Here is a 15,564-nt window from a genome sequence, read left to right as displayed (position 1 = left end):
TACAAATTAGAAAGGAAATAATTTTATGTTTAATTTGTGCCCCCCCCCACCTACCCACACACTCACGGTACAAAATAAATTGATAAACATACACTTGTTTGAAAACAAAATGAAAGAAATTAACCTTGCATTGTTATCATATATTCCTTCTTTTTTCATCATGCGAAGATTATTTTTAAAAAATATATATCCACGAACTCCATATATGTAGCGGATGCCAGCTTGCGTATGCATCCTTAGTGTAGTGTGTATCGCTTATGTCAAATAACAAAATCACAAATGAGACGAAAGTATCACCCGATTGTTTGAAGGCACCTGCCATTTACGCATGATAAGTTACTTATTGCAAACTGACCCAGATTGTATTGTATCCAGGTCAACCATAAGTCGGTATCTCGCAAATAAAAAAAATCATTATTTTAAAATGCATTCAATGTGAGTGCAAATGATAATCTTTTTGCTAGCACGGGTTACAAAAGTATTATTAAAGCAAGTTATTATTGTGTATAATATTTGCCCTGCAAACATCTATCATGATTACATATGGCAAACAAATAGAAGCCCAGGTGATAAACACAACTGGCATGGAGCAATAAACTCACTGTTTAAACTTACCGACAGGATATCAAATACATAGGTTATTTTATTACAATGCAAACCAACCCCAGAAAATTGACTTTGGTATCTTTTTATTTTGCCAATTTTTTCTTTTGTAGTCGGCCGACAAAAGGAAGTCAAGTTTGGTTCCTTTGGAGTCTTTAAGTGTGCCAGGTGCTTTCATAATTTTTTTTAATAAAGTCTGCCGACATGGGGAAGCCAGCATTGATTCTTTTTACCTGTATTAACAGGAATTTTCAAAATAAATTGAAACAATGGAACAGTTTTGAAAGCGACACAATCTAGTGCGCCGTGCATGCATACCGATATAAGGCTGAACAGTAAATTAGTTTTCAACAGTTTCATCTAAAATATTCCCTATCCATAGTGTATAGTGTTTTATTTTTCAACAGCAAGAAGCATATACTTCGTCTTGTAGGGATAAATGTATGTCATTTCCAGTTGCGTCCTCTACTGGTGGAAAATCGTAACTAAGGGGAAGTAACAACGTTGTATACTTCTATTTCAAGTAATTAAATTATTGTTACTTCTTTACCCTTGATAATTTTTTTTTTTTTTTTTTTGTGCAAGTATAACTATTTTTAATCATGAAATGCAAATCTGATATAAAAATGAAAATGTTGGAGTATGGCCAGTGACCTTTAAAACCAGCCTAATCTGTATAAATGATTACTTTTTTTTAACTTGCAATGTTTATTCCTCACTGTGTGCAGCACAGAAAAGACCCTTCATTCTTATTCAAATGCTACATGCAGTATTTTTAAAACAGAACAATTGAATATTTACATCAACATATTTGTCTCTTTTATATTAAACCCAAGATTCTAATCTGCAGAAAGAGTCCCTATATGAAAGTTCCTGAGTTATGTCCCTTTCCTATTTAAATCTCTTGACTCAATTCCTTTTGAGATTACAAAAGTATAATTGCTTTAATATTATTTAACTCAAAAAGCAAGAAATAGTTCAGTTGCAAGCATTCTTTTTTACACCTAGCTATCTGTATGGTCTTCAAAATGAAAGACTGAAGCTACTGTTCTAAATGAGACTGCAAGTCCAGTACAAAGAAAACTGTAGACCTCTTTCAAAACCAAGAATCCAGGACTAGAAACTAAGTTCTGGGAGCAAGGACTCTCAATAAAGAGCTCCCTGTTACATTACAAATTCAGGCCAATTACTCAGTTCTTCTTATTTTCCATCACTGTGTCATTCTGGTTTGTACAAGAAGCTAATTTTCTCTGTATATTTCTATCTTGCTGGGACTACAAAACAATAACATTGGAAAAGTATACCTATATCATTCCAGTGTCTCAATGGTTGGCAAAGATAAAGATACAGACACATTATGTAAAAATCAGGTAAATTTTAAATCTGTTCAAAGCCTGCTGTGCTGCCAGGAAAAGGACCTAACATCCAAGCATAATTTCAGTAGCCCTGAGAAGGAACCATAAGGGTGATTGAATTCTCAACCCATTATTACAAATAGGTACGCAAGTTGGATTGAACTGCATAAACCCAGATCTGCCACTGCATAATGCACCTGTAGATCTGGATCAATGCAGTTTTTTAGGATTAATCACAAGAACAAACAACACAGACCCTTATCAGCTTAGGTGTTAAGAGATAGCTAATCATGGTTGATGTTGTTTGCAGTCAAACCAGATTTATATGCAAGAGACCACAGTACTGTAATAGCTGTATGACTGCTCTTTTTCTTCCTTATGAGCCAATAATGATTATTCTTCTCTATGAAATATTTTCAAGCTGTATTTTGAAATTTGTAAAGCAAGTTATGAAACTGAATAACAGTATATCAGGGAAACTGAAAACAACATGTACTCGCCTGGTTTTGGCATTCTGGAGGACCAGGAACAACATTTGTTACCATGGGTTGAAAATTCAATCACCCAACTTGAAATGGCAAGAGAAAATTTCCAATGGTCAAGTGAAATTTTGAGTCGTTCACTCTACTGGATAAGGGCTGACCAGAGTTTATAACAATTTCTACCGGAAGTTAGCTTCCATTTGTTTTCATAAAGCTCATATAAGGACATTGTTATCACTTTTCAATATTAATGAATGCTTACCTGAGGTAAAACAGACTAGTCTCAGTTTTTAATTACCTTCAACTGGTGTTTAAAAGATCACATTGTACAATCCAGAAGACACAACCCTTCAAAAAATTAAATTCGGTTCTAAATGTCATAAACCTTTTTTATTTCTATAATACCTGTTTGAGTAAGGGTTTAATCTGGGCAAGAAAAAATGTTCAGTACTTGCCTGATTGGGCATGTAAAAATGCTCTGTACTTGCCTGACTGGGCCAGTAAAAATGTCACTTGCCTGACTGGACATTGTAAAAATGTTCAGTACTTGCATGACTGGGTAAGTAAAAATGTTCAGTACTGGCCTGACTGGGCAAGTAAAAATATTCAGTACTTTCCTGATTGGGCAAGGAAAAATCCTCAGAATTGCCTGACTGGCCAAATAAAAATATTTAGAACTTACCTGACTGGGAAAGTAGAATTTTAGAGATTTTTCAGCCCTGATAATCTAATAATATTCACATTTACTGCAGTAAGCTCATAACCTGGACAACAAAAATGCAACTGGAAATGTGTACATAAAACAATATGCATACTAAACCACAGTACAAGATTTTAAGTAAATAGAAGTCTTAACAATTCTGTAATGTATTGAGGAGTGTAATAATACATGGACGGACAGATGGATAAGGGATACACTATGTCCTGCCACTATCATGGTGAGGGAAAAAAATAAAAGTGAACCTGTTACAGGTGCTATCAGTTCAAACTGTTGTGATTTATCTTTACTGACTGGGTCCACTCTCCGTCCATTAAGGAAGTTAAGAGACTGTTGTACACTGGGAGAGGAGGAGAGGGAGCCATATAACCTCCTCCCACATAATAAAAGACCCCTACTGGCCAGCTTCATGGTGACTTCAGCCTCCAAGATACTGAGACTTAATATCTGCCAACATTAATATTCTGAAATGAAAAGAGAACAAAAAGTGATGTCAGAGCAACAAGGTTTCATCTGTCATGTACCTCAGCAAATTGTATATACTACTTCACAGACTACAGTGTATTGTTTTACATATCCAAGGATGAAATTCTTACAATTCAAAGAAAATTGATAAGAAAGTTTGGCATGATAAGATACAGTGTGACTGATATTTATAAAAGTTGAGGAAGCATAAATAATTTAGCAAGATACAGTGTGACTGACATGTATACAAGTTGAGTAAGTATAAATAATTCAGGAAGATACAGTGAAATTGACATAGATTAAGGTTGCCTATGAATATTAATTAAACATGATAGTGTGATTGACATGTATTAAAGTTGATTATGCATCATTAACTGAGCCAGATACAGTGTGATTGACATATATGGGCTGACTATACATTATTAATTGATCAAGATGGTTTGAGTGACATGTCTATAAATGGACTGTGCGTTATTAATTGAGCAAGGCTGAGTGTGATTGACATGTATATGAGTTGACAAAAGATAACAGTTTTTCTGAAACAGAATCATAATATGAAAATGAGCTGTATTATGTATTATAAAATAAATAAATAAATAAATGTGCAAAATAGTTCAAGCTAATGGAAAAACATTTATTATTCTTATAAACACACACACACACATATATATATATATATATATATATATATATATATATATATATATATATTCATTATAATTCTGTCAATGGGAGCAACAATGTACCACCAGACCTTATAGCAAGACTGACTTATTACAAAGCACAGTATACATATAATTTCACAACTATATATGTTATAATGAAAGGAGATATAATGAGGGGGCACTGTATTTACACATATCCATGACCTCTGTGTGTATATGTCACAATGCAAGTAAATCCACTGAATCTGATTCCTTGCTGCACATCCCTTATTTGACAGTGTGTATATACCATTTGATACAAGTCCTGTGATGTCAGCTGTAGGTACCATGTATTTATTCGGCAACAGTGATTAATGACGGTGGCCACATGTGCCATTTGTGATTCTCTTTACTTTGTTCCTTTGCTAAATTTTAAAATGCTTTTTGGGCTGAGTGATGCAGTTTAGGTGTTAACAATATCTAGAACAATGTTTAAGATGTAAATTTAAATAGATATTTAAAAAAATGGAATATTCTGCACCATCAAAAATTCCTCAAACAGGATGATAGGTGGGGGATACAGATGTGTATCAACTGCAGGGTTCATACCAGGTGGTGATTCAGGAAAATTAATCACCTCACTGTGTGTCTATTCACCCAAATATGCAGAGAAATTTAGTCTGGTTCCATGACCTCTCTCCACTCCATTACTCTTCATTATAATCGAAGAGTAATGGAGTGGAGAGAGGTCAGGGAACCAGACTAAGAGAAATTAAGTTGACTGCCTTTTCTAAAGTCTATTTCTTAACATTACTCCTCTTTAAGCACTAAATGCTTGCATAAATTTTGATATTCTGATAAAAAATATCAACTGTGGTCTTTTTTCTGTTCATTGAGTAATACGAAACAATTTAACCATAGTGTTCTCATGAACTCTGATCTGCTGTCTAATGATTTATGTCCACAATTATTGCCTTACTGCACAGTGATGTCATCAATGTAAGCAAATAGGACTGGGTGACAGCAATGTGTGTGTGAGATTTGGATTTTTAACATAGCATGATGCAGCAGTGATAGATCCCACAATAAATTGCCACACTGCATACATCGTAGTGATATGACTGGAAAATTGTTAAAGCTATGTTAAAAATCCAAATCACACACACACTCACACTCACACAATGGATAGAGGGTGTGGGTGGGTGGTGCAAATTGTAACTGTTACTGGTTGTCCCCCACCCCCACCAGCCGTATATGTACTGACAGATAGACATAACTTTCTTTGTAATGAGTACGTTTGCCTTATGAAAAGGAACGATGGCCATACACGTTAACCGTAAAAATATCTGGGACAATTATAAATAATCTAATCATTAGACTACAGTAATGCAATATACTTGGTAAATTTTGTACTCTTTTCAAAATCACAAATTTTACACAACTACATTTATTTTTAAACTGTTTATTTATGCAGTTCTTACCAAACCAATTTTACATAATTCGTCATAAAGCTCAAAGCCGTCGAAAATTAATGATCGTTGGAATCCGTTATCGATCCCGAAAACACGTGACCCTTGAAAATAGGTGACAATAACTAAAGATGGACGACTTGCCTTTATGGTCCAATGCGGTTATCAATTCCAGAAAACAATATTAAAAAAAGATGGCATTTTCCAGAAGTTTTTATTAACTTTTTAATCAAATAAAAAGCAGAGAAAATTTTTAACGTATACTTTGCATGTCTCAAGATCTGCGCCTTCTTATCGAAAACTAGTACTAACATTAGTACCCTTACTCCTTGGACAGGCAAACAATCAAATTGAGGTTACAACATCGCAGCTAATCGAAAACGAACACGAACCTGAAACTAACCGAAAGATAAACTGACACATTTTTATCAAGCTTCAGTTATGATCAATTAAAATACGACATATACACGTGAGCTCGGTCTTGGCATTGATGTTGGTAACAAGTCTGCCAAGCATATTAACAATCAAAGTGTCAACGTTCGGGAAATAACTTCAATATTATACATCACATGATCAGGTGGTTTAAGACAGAACTGCCCGGATTTGTTCGGCGAGGACTTCATCCACAGCCGTATTTCAAAAGCATGGAAAACAAAATTGTCCTTTTTCGGTTAAGTAAAATTTAGAATATACAAAATATAACCGTTTTGTTAAAAGTAATATGAACCCGACACCTTAAGGGCGTAAGTCTGTTACATTAGTCCAACCGCATGGCGCACGCTGAATTATTTCAGGGTGGAGTGGCAAACATGCAGCGATCAGCTATTAAGTTTTACCTATGTTAGCCAAACCAGGTTTATGCGAGCGCGCATGCCAGACCGGTATTTGTTTGTGGGCACAAAGTCGGATATATCGCGATGGGGGTGGTGGGGGTGGGGCTAATGTATTTGATAAATAAAGTAGCTGCTTTATGTTTTGATAGGGGGCTGACGTTTTATCAATAAATTATGATGAAATATCTGACAACACGAAATCACCTTATCGGTACTATAAATTTATAGTACCGATAAGATGATTTCGCGTTGTCAGAAATGTATAGTGCCGATAAGGTGATTTCGTGCTGTCAGAGATTTCATCGTACTTTGTTTGATAAAACGTCGGACTCCTGTGATGTTTTGTACAATTATCAGTACAAGAACCTCATCTGATTGACAGACATTAGCTGGTGTATATTACCAACAGGAATTAGATACATGACTAAAATAAAGGTCTAATATATGTAATGTAAGCCTTAATCGAATTAGCTTTGTAATATCACTTGGCATTAAAAGTAATCAGATATTCCACACTGGATTAGAACTGATACACACCAACAGCTGGTTTATGTTATACATTCAATAGGGTTTGTGCTCCATGGGAAATATACTCTCAGGGCAGTCTTTACTCCCCTTCCTAGCTGTATAGCAGCAGAGAGAGCGAATCCCACAAACTATTTCGCTTAACAGAGCCTTCTATCGAGAACATTTTAGGTAGAGCGATTCTTTTCACAAAATAAACCCTCCAGTCAGTAAACATGACAAAATAGGCTTTCTCTGCTGACTTGAAGGGTTATCTCATGAAAATATCTACCTATACAACTATTTCTGCTAATACAAGGGTCTATCTTGCGAAAACACTCGGTGTTGTTCCGCCCTCTCTGCTGCTCTCTAGTTAGAGAGGTCGCCGCCTACAACTGCCAAACGTTGAAATAGTCCTTTATAAAACGCATTGATGCTGTAAACGCGATGACGAAGTCATCATTGTCGCCGTTGTCGTCGCCCTCTCTGCTGCTTTCTAGTTAAAAATTGTATCTAACCCGACTCGATACCGTGTTCGAGGATCATGTAAATTTATCGTTACAAATCCGTGTGGTTTTGCCTGAGCACAACTAAAGAAATGTTTAAACTTATTTATATCCATATCGCCGCTGCACCAAGTCTGATGTATATTTCGTAACGTGTGTGTGTCAACGCCGTTAAACAACGCAAGAATGTTACAGTTGTCCATGATCACTTTCGGAATTTGTGTATATCGTTGAGTTACATAAATCACATCCACGTTTTTATGTCTGCCGCGTGAGAATATCCTGGCAGGGTTTGATTGTTTGTCCAACATCACATCATCGTACACGACTAAATTGTTAATTCTCCCATCAATATCATCGATACTTGGTGATTCGTCAATACTAGTAATAAATTCAACAACATCATCACCGTCGTTTAGCGACTTTACACTTTCATAAAAATCTTTTAGCACGCCGTAGCATCGCTGATCGTCCACAGTTGGAGCTACCAAATACAACGTATCCCACTTCATCCACTTCATTATTAAATTAAGTAACAACTGCGTCTTACCGCTCCCAGATGGACCTATAATTATCATTCGAATTGAATTTGGTAGCATCGAGTTATGTTTGATTGGCTCTCGTCGTTTTGTAGCAGAAAAATCAGTGATCTCCATTAGATATATTATAAAATAATATGGATTTATATTGTGTGAAATGTAGAACACGTACCACAACTGCGGACATAACAACCACTACAACAAAAAGTAATCGACAAGCGCTTACAGGCAAGTGTGAACGATGCGGCACAAAAAAGTTTAAATTTATTCCGTCGAGTAAAAACAAAAAAGGAGGTGATATCGCAGCCAAGTTAGGAAAATTACCAGGAGCTCCGTGGGCTAAATACCCAGGAGAAAAACACCTCCCAGGATATAATTACTGTGGTCCTGGAACCCGACTTGATATCAGACTTGATGCCTTAGATCAGCCCAATCCGGGTGAGTATCCGATAAACGCTATTGATAAGGCGTGTCATGCGCATGATGTAGCTTACCGAAGTAAGGATTTGCAACAGCGCCATCTCGCGGATGTGAAATTAATTCACGCGTTAAATGCCATCACTGATAAATCTTTCAAAGAAAAGTTAGCTAGCTGGTTAATAAAATCCGCGATGAAAGGTAAATTAGCGTTAGGTGCTGGTAATTAATTATAATGGAGTCGATTTATTATTCCCCAAAAGGATATTGGAGAGGTAGCGCAGCAATTAGTAAACTCGCTGAAGCAGCAAAAGTTACGCGAGTTACTGCTAAAAATTGGTTATCCAAACAGGCAATATGGCAAATTTATCTACCGCGTCCCAAGCAAATTCACTTTGCGCATTTTAATGTTAGTGTACCAAATGAAGTTCATCAAGCTGATATATTATTTCTGCCACACGATACTATTAAAATCCGAAGACGTCAAAACACATACAAGTACTCGTTAACTGTTGTTGATGTTGCAAGTAGATACAAAGATGCAGAACCGTTAACGACTAAAACAGCATCTGAGGTTGCTTCTGCTTTTGAACGAATTTATCAACGAGGTGGTGGACCACAAAGTGGTCTGCGATGGCCACATCTGCTACAAGTTGATCCTGGCAAAGAATTTCAGGGTGCAGTATCATCGCTGATGAAGCAACATAACGTTACCATCAGACGAGGGCATACTGAAATTCATCGTGATCAGGCAATTGTTGAGCGATTTAATCGAACACTTGCTGAGCGGTTATTTGGATATCAATACGCGAAGGAATTCATTCAGGATACGAGATCGCGTGAATGGGTTGCAAGATTACCAAGTGTGATAGCTGCGCTAAATAATGAAATTACTCGAACAACCAACATGAAACCTGCCATCACGATCACAAAAAACATATACCCGTACAACGTGATTCTTCAGCGCAGCCAATATTAGGTGATGTCACTGTGAGATATTTATATGAACCAGGTGAACTTGAAGGTGGTAAAGCTAGAGCGACTGATCCTATCTGGAGTGTTGCTACACACAAGATATCTAACATAACAAGATCCACTGGTAGACCAGCAATCTACAGGCTGGATTCGACTGCTCCTCAACGTGGATTCACACGTGAGCTATTGCAAGTAATTCCCGAGGATACACAATTACCACCCCGATCACTTAACTAGCGCTGGCGCCAAGGGTGCCTGCACCCCGACGTCGATTACATTCAAGACAGGTCAACATCACATTATCACGTGTATGACCGCATCTGTTATCTTTTCTATCTACGGTGAATTGTCTTGGATTATTACTCGAATACTGCCATAACATTATACAATTACAGCTCGCACAGTGATTATTCTGTTGTTGTTTTAACGCGTTAATAAATTCAACATCAAGGTCGAAATCGCGATTAATTTTTTTGTCACTCTGTTTGTAACCGGCTAATTTTCTTTTTGTTATGTCGCTGTTGTTTTCATCGCTATCAGTGTTTGACTCTTCCAAGACCATTCTTCTCAGTTGAGATATTCTTCTGACTCTGGACACGGCTAAGTAAACTAAGTTTGACTATTCGATTCGATCATCAACGATCCAGACAGTTGTATCACTGATAGTCAGTCCTTGAGATGAATGAATCGTCATTGCGTATCCTAGCGTCCACGGGGATTTATTCATTTTTAGTGCCTCTTTGACAGCATCAATGTCAACTAGCACAATATCATTCAATACTAAATTCTGTTTCCTTGACTCTGTCCCAGGAATATCAACATCTATATTCTGTAACCGCGTATCAGCTGGTCTATAACATAACGGCACTGGCAACATTGGAAACTTTTCTTGTTGTAATTGAAATAGCTGCTGTTGAAGTGTGTCTCTAACTATCTTTCTACTTGCCACTATCAAATCGTCTGGTTTCCATGTTTTCCAAAAGTCGTTCATTGAAGTTTCAGGAATCATCTCGCGTATGATTTCACATTGAATTTTATTCGGTTGTAATCTGATTAATGTTTTAAATTCCTTCAACGTTGCATCAGGTGCTCTATGATCATCAGACACTTCTTCATAATAATCAACAAAATCTTTTAACCAATCATGTGGAGATGGACCAATAAAAGGTGGTGGCTGACCGTGATCGCCGCACATTATCACTGCAGTATTCGCTGTTAGCAGCCAATCCAGGAACAATTTTAATATATCTAACGACACTGTGCATATCTCATCCCAAATTATTTTGCCGGGAATATATTTTGTTCCCATTCGATCTGGAGTCCATACACCACCGCTGTATTTGAAAAAGCTGTGCCAAGTGCAAGAATTAACTCCTCGTTGTTTCATCTCCCTGGCGAGCCTGTGTGTAGGTGTTAGCACAATCATATCCGAAGATTTTCCACGAAATAATTTAATCGCTCGAGTTGTCTTACCAGAACCACCCGGTCCGTTCAAATAAACAGTTCTGTGTCTAGTGATTGGATCATACACAGGTGGTGCGTTCGACATTTCTGATAATTCTGATTTACAATATTCATCCTTAATCGTAACATCAGCGGGTTCACAATATCCATGTAACATCTCTGCTTTTATTCTCCACGAACTCTATGATTCATCGTTGCTTGTAAAACGAGCCAGCTTAAAATATTCGTTACACTCGCCCATCCCGAGAAAGCTTCCCGGATAACACGTAATCATATCCACGGAAATCATCTCGCGGTAGTCATACTCGGTATTCCACAGTCCGCCATGTCCATACTCGACACAACTCAATTGTATATCCGAGAGAAACTCACTTCGGGGTAGTCTCCACGAATTTCTTTCTCTTGCAGCGTGGGCGACAACACTCGGAACTGTAAAACAATTAGTTAATAACTGCTCGGTGTTTTCTTCGATTTTCACATATTTCTCTGCGAGTTTTTTCATTTGTTGTTGCACAGACTCCGTCCGGTATAATTCGCCGTTAGGTTTTACAAATTGATCATACTTGCCATCTTCGGAACTTTTAAACAACCACATCGACACAGGGTGGGTTTTACTTATCTGTTTAATAAAATCAAACATGTTCCCGCGATACAACACGATCCCGCGGAAATATCGTAACTGCGTTAGTCGAAGCGTGAGCATTATGATCAATGATATTTATTGGAGCTCCGTATCGATTATATTTCGATTTGTATAACACTTCCTCTGTTATCGTTGTTACGGTTATGGGAAATCTTAATGCTTTTTCTAGCTCGGCAACATCGTTTATTGATGCTCCTGTATCCTTGACCCGCTCAGCCCACGCTGATATCTTGGACTGTCTTAACGCAGTCAGACCGTTTCTCCGCATCGCATTTTTAAAATGTTCCATTACTCGCTCGGCTACACAATTCAGCCCCAACGACGAAGTCGTCCTCATCGGGGTAAGTTTATCAATTTTTGGGGGTTTTTTTATCGGATAGATTCCATAAATGACCGCGGTCACAGGATATGCTCGAGCGTAATATGGTTTATCAATCCCGGTCATCATTCCTGGTTTGGAATTTTTACTTAACAAAATGGTCTTTCCGCTAGCAAGGACAGGGTCGAGTTTGTCACGGATAATCCACGCATCAGAATCTGCTTGCACAATAAATTTTATTCTGAAAAAATATTTCCGACTGCCTTGATGTTCATCAAGGGAGAGGTAATCAATAATTGTTTTCGCCCGTGCATCATGCATTGTAGCGTCCTTGACTTCGTCAACATTGACTGAGTCAATACTGACACCTTCGGTGTCGCGTATAATTTTAAATGACGACCATAAGTGAGATGCGCCGTCGTCGCGGAATTCTTTTTTGGCATTCCTGATAATATCAAACAGATCAGTCAGGTCTCGTCTCCATGAGTCAGGGGTTAGTCTGTCAAGATCGAATCTCCCGGTGCCAATGACAGATAATCTTTCAAACTCCTCCATGTTATATTTAAGACAAATATTTAAATAAAAAAATATTATATATAGAATGAATAAATGCAAGTGGCTTCAAGTTGGATCCGTAATTCCTTGTAATAAATCCTGCAGAGGTGAATTCTGCGGAAACCATTCCCAAAGCGTCCGAAGGGAAAGTTTAGGGCCAATACCGTGCCTGCGATGTGGTGTTGGGATCAGGGGTAAAACAAAGTTATGTGCAAGTTGCGAAGGAAAACGATACCGTGAACTCAAGCGATATTACAACAAAAAAAAATAACGACGTTGCGCTGAAATGCGAGCGTGATTACTTAACTAAGTTTTCAGACAAATTATAAATTAGACAAATATATCATTATATAAATGAGCCAAGAATCTGTCCCACATCCAACCATTAAAAATTATGAAGCGAATCGCGAGTGAATAGTCAGAAATTGCCGGTTGAAAAAACCAGTTGGTGCTGTTAATAATACTGGTTATCTTTGATTTAAGTTTGCTGGGAAAAAACCTATTATAATCACAGGTTCGTGTTCGAGTGTTTGTTTGGAGAGATCCAAGACGATCTTGCGAACGATCACATCAATGGTGCAAAAACCGATCATTCTTTATCCAATCTGAGAATTGTGACACAAAGCCAGAATTGTAGGTCTGGTAATACTGGCTGTGGTAATAAGAGCGTCAGGAGAGTTGTATCCATAAATTTAGACACGAATGAAGAAATAATATTTCTATCTCTGAACTCAGCTGGCAAGTATTTTGATATTTGCATGCCCTCAATACGAAGAGTGACAGAAAAAATATACATATCCGCCATCTCAGAAACATGTGGACAAAAGATTGTTTTTCATTATGTACTTCACTAAAATCAGAGGATTTTTAATGGGAGATAACTCCGTTAAGCATATCTCATGCAATTAGTTCCCTCCCTTTGTCAATGTGATTGTGCAATACTCCTTGAGATGTCATTACAGGTAAATTTATCCAGCGCGGCAGAGCGGTATACAATTATTATTTTTTTTACACCTAGTCTATAACACTTCCGCGTTCACAGGTATTTTTCAAATTTAAATTCGGCTTAGAATTTGTTAACGACCACAGACGGGTAAAAGGTTCTCCGTGTACAGGTAACACGGTCTCCAATTACTCCCCCTTTGACGAAGTCAAAGTGACTTTGTCAAAGTGACTTCGTCAAAAACTGTTAACACGGGCGGGTGTATAATAAATAATATTTTTTTCACAGATAAAATCTTTATTTTATTACACTTGATCGGTTTTATGGTTCATCTGTATTTTTTCTGCGATTATATTTAAGAAAACAAGCTTGAAAAACAGAGTGAGCTATTTTTGAATTTCCAAGTATCAGTCGGTTTATATACGATACGATCTTATTAGAAGACGGAGTATTCGAAATTCAACAGCAATCAATACCATCTCGTCATATCCGCTCATGGCGGATGCTTTTTGCGTCATCCAAAGGCTGATTTTGGGGGGATGGTATACCCGCTGTTGAGTGTAGAAAATGACTCCGTTAGGATAAGTCGTCTTACTGTAAATAGTGTAGATACTATATGTTGTGCTGTCCTTAGTTACTGCTGTAAATAGTGTAAATACTATATGTTGTGCTGTCCTACTGTAAGCTTGCTAAAATGCGGTGGCAATTTAGGAGCTTTACAAATGTAAATATTATGTAAATACTATATGTTGTGTTGTCCCTATATAAACCCAATAGCATATCATTTGGTAAGCTAGGGGCTCACATGGGGAATGTCTTGTCGCTCGCAAACACAACCTCTGGGCCTTCTAGACTGTTATTTGACAGGTTAATGGCTCACATGGGGGTTATGTTTCCGCTCCTGAGTTTGGTAGCCTATCATTTGATAAGCTAGAGACTCAAGGAGATGTGGTGTCTATTTTTTCTTTTAAATATATATATATATATATATATATATATATATATATATATATATATATATATATATATATATATATATATATATATATATATATATATATATGAATTACGAAAATATCAATAATGTGATTGTTGCTATTAAAAAATTAAAAGAGCGCGGATTTAATATATCACTAAATTCTGAAACAATTATGTCTGATTTTGAATCACTACATGAAGCTAAATGCGCAGGGCGTTATATCCTTCCTGCTCAGTATCGATTCATAAATAAAATTCAAAATAATTTGTATAAATCGCTGGCTACAGTAGAAGAAGCACAAATAAATGAATTTGTTTCATTGTCTCGTGCAATTGAAAAGATTAGGTTGAAATTAGCCCAAGAGTATGAAATGAAAAAGATAATAAATACTCGTGTAAGAAAGTTGAAAAATTGTATATCCCTTGACGAAGTCAACGATGAAATCAAGGACGAAGTCAAGACTAACGAAGTCAGCGCTAACGAGGAAGTAAATATCTCACCTTGATTTACTTGGAAATCAAGTACTTGGAAATGAAACTGAAAGTAAAAAAGTGATATATATTTTGTTACTTCCTTGATAAAGTCCTTGATGAAATCAAGGCGACAGTAGTTTCCTTAGTCGGTGGGGTTTAATGCAGGAATGTGCATAATTGAGAATTTGATCTCTGTCACATACAATTGAAATAATATGCTCGCGTCTGAGACTAACTGTTGCTGTGTTAGTAAGAAATCTTCGTCTCCGTATTCGTCAATAATGAATTTAACGTTAATTTCTTCTTGTGCAAATGCAGCCCTAATTGCTTGCTCGAGCGCTTGTTTGTCTTACAAGCAAACATTTATGTGGTGGTACATATTTGAGATTTATATAAATCTATAGATTTATAAATCTAATCTAAGATCTAAATACGCGTATATATTCGAGGATTTGATGTATACTGCAATGCGCAATCACAACATGATCTTTTATAAATACTTGTAGTTGCGCATCAGTCGGTATAAAATCGTCATTACCGTATATATCAACAATTATTTTTTCCGGGTTAACTTTTCCTCCGCTGACAGCTTTATCAAGACGTTCTTTATCATGTATGAAACATTTCACGCGACGATACATTATATAATGCTTGATTAATTGTGAAATCGTGGAAGTC

At 36.8% G+C, this 15,564-nt stretch overlaps 1 protein-coding gene across 7 annotated transcripts in view; it reads right to left on the bottom strand.

The window, feature by feature from the left end:
* The window catches only part of LOC149779538 (4-trimethylaminobutyraldehyde dehydrogenase-like), a 97,827-nt gene that overhangs the window by 37,803 nt on the left and 44,460 nt on the right, over window positions 1–15,564 (bottom strand). Inside the window, exons 1-2 of one of the 7 annotated variants that reach the window (XM_089940244.1) lie at window positions 6,471–6,583; window positions 3,404–3,622 (exon numbers count right to left, since the gene is read on the bottom strand). In XM_089940244.1, the coding sequence (XP_089796370.1) occupies window positions 3,404–3,569 (166 nt within the window). In that variant the 5' untranslated portion in view covers window positions 3,570–3,622; window positions 6,471–6,583. The other 6 variants (XM_089940249.1, XM_089940247.1, XM_089940250.1 and 3 more) reach the window with 6 other exon arrangements.

The sequence above is a fragment of the Sinohyriopsis cumingii genome, chromosome 17 (genome assembly GCF_028554795.1).
Source record: "Sinohyriopsis cumingii isolate HCF-2022 chromosome 17, ASM2855479v2, whole genome shotgun sequence".
In the NCBI taxonomy this organism is placed as follows: Eukaryota; Metazoa; Mollusca; class Bivalvia; order Unionida; family Unionidae; genus Sinohyriopsis; species Sinohyriopsis cumingii.
This window is presented reverse-complemented; position numbering and strand designations above follow the sequence as displayed.